General features: G+C 36.7%; 1 protein-coding gene across 7 annotated transcripts in view; it reads left to right on the top strand.

Annotated features, from left to right (window-relative positions):
* Positions 1-5210, top strand: part of LOC128881074 (uncharacterized) — a 12748-nt gene that overhangs the window by 1044 nt on the left and 6494 nt on the right. For 3 of the 7 annotated variants that reach the window (XM_054131764.1, XM_054131762.1, XM_054131758.1), the window contains exon 2: positions 4085-4498. In XM_054131764.1, coding sequence (XP_053987739.1) covers positions 4118-4498 — 381 coding nt within the window. In that variant the 5' untranslated portion in view covers positions 4085-4117. Of the gene's footprint in view, positions 1-2755; positions 3232-4084; positions 4499-5210 lie in introns of those variants that run through there. The other 4 variants (XM_054131761.1, XM_054131760.1, XM_054131759.1 and 1 more) reach the window with 4 other exon arrangements.

The raw sequence follows: 5210 nt of genomic DNA, 5'->3' as shown, positions 1-5210 counted from the left end.
TGTTTCGTTTAGGGTAAAAAGTTCATCTCTATTGAACGTAGAGTGCCTTCATCTAAAATTTGTAAAGATCGGCGCGACGTTTCGTGGTCCGAACACGTTAGCAAATAAATGACTGCCGGTAGAGCAATAAATTAAACGGTGTAACGAATTCGCAAGCGAGATACGAGTTCTCCGGGTTGTTTGCGATCCGGTCGTGCCGAAAATTTCCTCTTTTTCCAACGAAAGTAATATATACTATATACACATATATATACATACATGTATGTGAAATCGATAGCGCACGTTCCATGCACCGGAAGAGGTGACAGATAGCCGGCTGGAACGAGCGCGATTCGTTTCGCGCTGTTAATTCACCGATCCACCGATGCTTGAATTCGAAAATGTGCATGTATCGAGCGCATACTAATTTTTACGTAGTTTCGGTGCGCTACGTAAGAGAAAGATAAATTTACATAGAGAAGACGTAAGAGAGAAAGAATAAGTCGAAAACTTGCGTAAACAAACTCCATTATTATGTATTTAATAATTATAGAGAACAGGTACATCCTCGCCTATTTCGATGATTTTTAAATATGCTGTAGCAATCAACATTTTGAACAACTTTTCTTCCTATACATATAACCGTCGCTCGGCCTTAGTTTCCGAGATATTTGCAAAATACCATTGCTACTAGATATCAACAATGAATATTGCGTATAGTGCTGCGTCTGCGGCAGCGTGGAGTCTTCAATCGGCGATTGTTTACGCGATTGTTTAGGCTCAGAAAAAATCTAGTTTGACACTGACGTAGTTACTGAACGGATTACTTTCAAAGGATTAAAAATTAACTTGCCTGAATATTTGCCTATATACGGTAGATATGATACACTAATTTATTCTTTTAATTGAACAAAGAGTGCAAATATCTCTGAAACTAAGATCAAGCGACGGTTATATGTACAGGAAAAAGTTGTTAAAAATGTTGATTTCTAGACATATTTAAAAATCATTGAAATCGGTGAGGACGTACCTCTTCTCTACAGGGTGTCTACGTATAAGTTCGGACATACGCAGGGTGTCAATTCTAGAACAAATTTCCAACAAACAATTACTCTTAGACATTTTCTTTGTGTCGCCTTATTCTCGAGAATTTTCACTTTTAATATTTTTTCTGAGTTTTCGACTTGGCACTCTTTAAACGACCATAACTCCATCAAATTACAGTACAAACTTAAAACTAAGTATACCATTCGAAAGAGCGTTAAATTTCCCATTTCTCTGATGTCAAAGCAAAATTTATTACGAAGATTTAACAAGTGAAAAATTAGGTCAAACTTTTCATTGTGGAAAATTTCAAAAAATTTGACTTTTTCTCTATCCGTTTCTCGGTTTCAAAGACATAGTTGTTTGGCGGGCACTCCTCGGGAAAAACTTCCTCGAAGTCTCAGCTTTTGAACCGTATTGTCAAAAAAAAATGTACGGTGGTATTTTAGGGAGAAAATTACGTTCAAATGCAGAAAAGCGTGGGTTTTTACGTGAAAATCGATATTTTTCAACAAAAATCGACTTGTCACTTTGAAATTAACTTGACATCCCTAAATAAGGAAAAAAACTGATTTTTTGACACCTCAAGCTTCTCCCAACCGTGTGTAGAGTCTGAGTGCGAGGTGAATAATTATTGATTTTGAACATTTATCCATAGAATTTTCGTTTTTAGAGACTATTTAACCAAAATCAACCTCGGTGTATCGATAAAGGATATGGAGATTGGAACACGATCGATTTCACAAAGCGAGAAATCGATCTTTTCGACGCAGAAGAACCGATAAGTTTTGATTTAGGAAGCGGGTATTTTGAACGATTTTCTGCATTTAAACGTCATTTTCTCGCTAAAATACCATCGTGCAATTTTTTTTGACAATACCATTTAAAAGCTGAGATTTCGAGGAAGTTGTTCCGGAGGAGTGCCCGCCAAACTACTATGTCTTTGACACCGAAAAACGGATAGAGAAAAAGTCAAATTTTTTAAAATTTTCACAATATAAAGTTTGACTTCATTTTTCACTTGTTAAATCTACGTAATAAACTTTGCTTTGACATCAGAGAAATGGGAAATTTAACGCTCTTTCGAATGGTATACAGTGGGTGTAGAATGTATTCGTACAGCGATCAATTTCCCAAAAAACTTTTATGTGAAATTGTAGGTTCTTAACTACTTCTTGTATAATCAATGATATTTTACATATTCTCGAAAGTCTCTAAGATAGATATCGTCCAAACAACATTTGCTAGTTAATATAATTTGTGAAATTAACAAAAAAAAAATGGGAAAAGTGGGTAAAAGTATAGAAGCAATAAATATTTGTACGATTCTTACGACGAACCATTTACAGTAGAGTTTGTAACGTAAACACATTAGTTTATTGCTCCGTACGAATTAGAAAACATCAAATTTTCAGTAAAAAAGACTTAAAAAATGCTCTAATAAAGGAATGAAAGAAGATCTCACCCCGAATAACATCGACATTTATGATAGTTATTTTAATGCCAGAAAAGTTGCAGTAATTATAAAATCAAATTTCGTTTTTTTTTTAATGCAGTTTTAAAAATGTCATACTTGTACGAATACTTATTTACTTATAGTATATAGTATTATAGTATATAGTATAATACTTATAGTGATATAATACTTATATACAAAACGACTAAACTTTTCGTACATGAAGGAAGTATTATATGTATACTTGTAAATTAATATAAATTTCGTTTTTTTTTTATGAAGTTTTATAAATTAAACAGTCGTGCGAATACTTATTGCTTCAACATTTCTATCGATTAATCCTTTTTTTCTTGTTAATTTCGCAACTTACATAAATAGCTATTTTTTTTGTAACAACGAGACCAATTAATATTCTACTCTTCCGTTAGAAACAACTGGCAAACGTGTTCGATCGCGAATACGTATACGCGGCGCGACGCGGCGAGGCGACACGTGTTTACAGAAATAATATTTACACAGTCAGCAGCCCTCTCGCAATGTTTTCGAATCGACTATGTACGAAAGTTTCGCTACAATAACGCGTCCACGCTTTTGTCACGGGAAAATTGAATTACCGAATGTGACACTTAGCGATAAAAAAGGATCGCCACTCTTCAAAGAGAAAAACGTAGGTGAAGACGGAGTTTAAAGAACTTCACACGTGGATACGTTGAAAGTCGTTCAAGAACAGCTTCATTCTGGAGTAGGAGGCGGTATTTATACATATGTTTTCTTATGACTACGTGATCTTTCGGAGTTTTAACATGGCTGCGTTAATTGGCGTTACATGTACGGAATATCGGTGTCCCGTCAGGAATCACTTAGTTGAATGGGGGTGACATGTTCGAAAGTCTTCGGGGCCTGATTAGGGACCACGGAGATAGCGAGAGTTATGTTTTCCGGGGCTCTTGGGGTGTCTTTGGGGCAGCTGGAGCGTGGGATCGTCACACTTTCCTGTATAATTTAGATCGCGCACGGTGCACACGACGGGTATTGATAAACGCATCGAATCGTGTTTGTTAGAAATATTCGTTTTAAATTATTTGTGAAAGAAATATACGTCCGTTTTATTCAAAAGTTCTAGGGTAAGTGCCGTGTGTTTCAACACAGTCCTCTTTCCAGAGGGCAGAGCCTTCCCCATTCCGTGACCAGATCTTTCTAGAACATTTATTCTAATGTTTAATATAATATGGCATATCACCAATCATAGCAATGCAACGTCAAGTTGCTTGCCCCATTCATGCGTTACCGATGGTAACGCATCGGTCATAGGATATTCGTTTTGGAGCCACTGACGATTTGCCGCCACTCGGCCCGCTCAGCTGTCTCCACCTTTCGAGAACCGGTCATTGGCCGAAACAACGGTAGATCAGTTGTCTCCGAAAAATCAATATATCGACCGATCGCTAACATGTTCGTTAGAAGACCTCGTTTATCTGTATCCATTTCTTTGATGTCGTTGGGCAAACGAAAGGTTTCGCGATCGGATCGAATCGTATCGAATCGAACGATTTAATCGTCCGTGTCCAAGACTAATGAAACGTTTGCATACTTTTTTTCTTGCAGCTCGAGGTGGCGGAAAAGTAGCCCGCGAAACGAATGGCGTTCCTGGAAAGAAACACTTCTGTGAATCCTTTGACCAGAAAGGATCTCGTTCGAAACACAAAGGCACGCGTGAAACCTTTCGACGTGGAGACCACGTTCGTGGAATTGAACGCGGAAAAGAAGAATCGAGGGAAAAAGTATCGCGGACCAGATTCACCGTTATATTCGGCGATTTATCCTTTAGTATGCATCATGAAAATGTTCGGCTTGGCGCCGTACGATTTCGCAGGCGATCGGATGACCGTATCGAACATTTGCCTCGTACTTTCTCTCGCCTTCCTCGTTCTTTATTCGTACATCATATACGTGGTGTATCTGAGATTCATCGATACGAAACGGGATAAGTCGATCGTAGCGGTAGTCGAGACCGTCAAGGTACGAGAACGCCCGTTTACCGTTTCCAAACAATCGTAATATCGGCTTACCGCGCAAAAATGAAAATCAAAAATCCAATACGAATTTTTCGATACCTTTTCGCGCCGAGAGTCGCCTTAACGTCGATTTACAGTGGGTGCAGAAAGTATTTGTACACCGATCAATATCCAAAAGAACTATGTGAAATTGTAATTTATTAACTTCTTTTTTGTATAAACAATGATATTCTACATATTCGCGGAAATCTCTAGAATAGAATAGATACAGAATAGATACAGTTCGAAAAGATTAGGTATTTTGTATAAGTGAGAAATGAACAAGAAAAAACAATACATTGATAGAAATACAAAAGCAATAACTATTCGTGCGAGTGTTTAATTTTTAAAACTGCATTTAAAAAAAAACGAAATTTGATTTTGTAATTACTGCAACTCTTCTGGCATTAAATTATCTATCATAAATGTCGATGTTATTCGGGAGGGGGATCTTCTTTCTTTCCTTTATTAGAGCATTTTTTAAGTCTTTTTTAATGGAAATTTGATGTTTTCTAATTCGTACGGAGCAATAAACTAATGTGTTTACGTTACAAGCTCTACTCTAAATGGTTCGTCGTAAGAATCGTACAAATATTTATTGCTTCTATACTTTTAGCTACTTTTCCCATTTTTTTTTTGTTAATTTCACAAATTATATTAACTAGCAAATGTTGTTT

This window comes from Hylaeus volcanicus, chromosome 8, assembly GCF_026283585.1.
Source record: "Hylaeus volcanicus isolate JK05 chromosome 8, UHH_iyHylVolc1.0_haploid, whole genome shotgun sequence".
Lineage (NCBI taxonomy): Eukaryota > Metazoa > Arthropoda > Insecta > Hymenoptera > Colletidae > Hylaeus > Hylaeus volcanicus.
The sequence above is the reverse complement of the archived record's forward strand: the minus strand, read 5'-3'. Positions and strand labels throughout refer to the sequence as shown.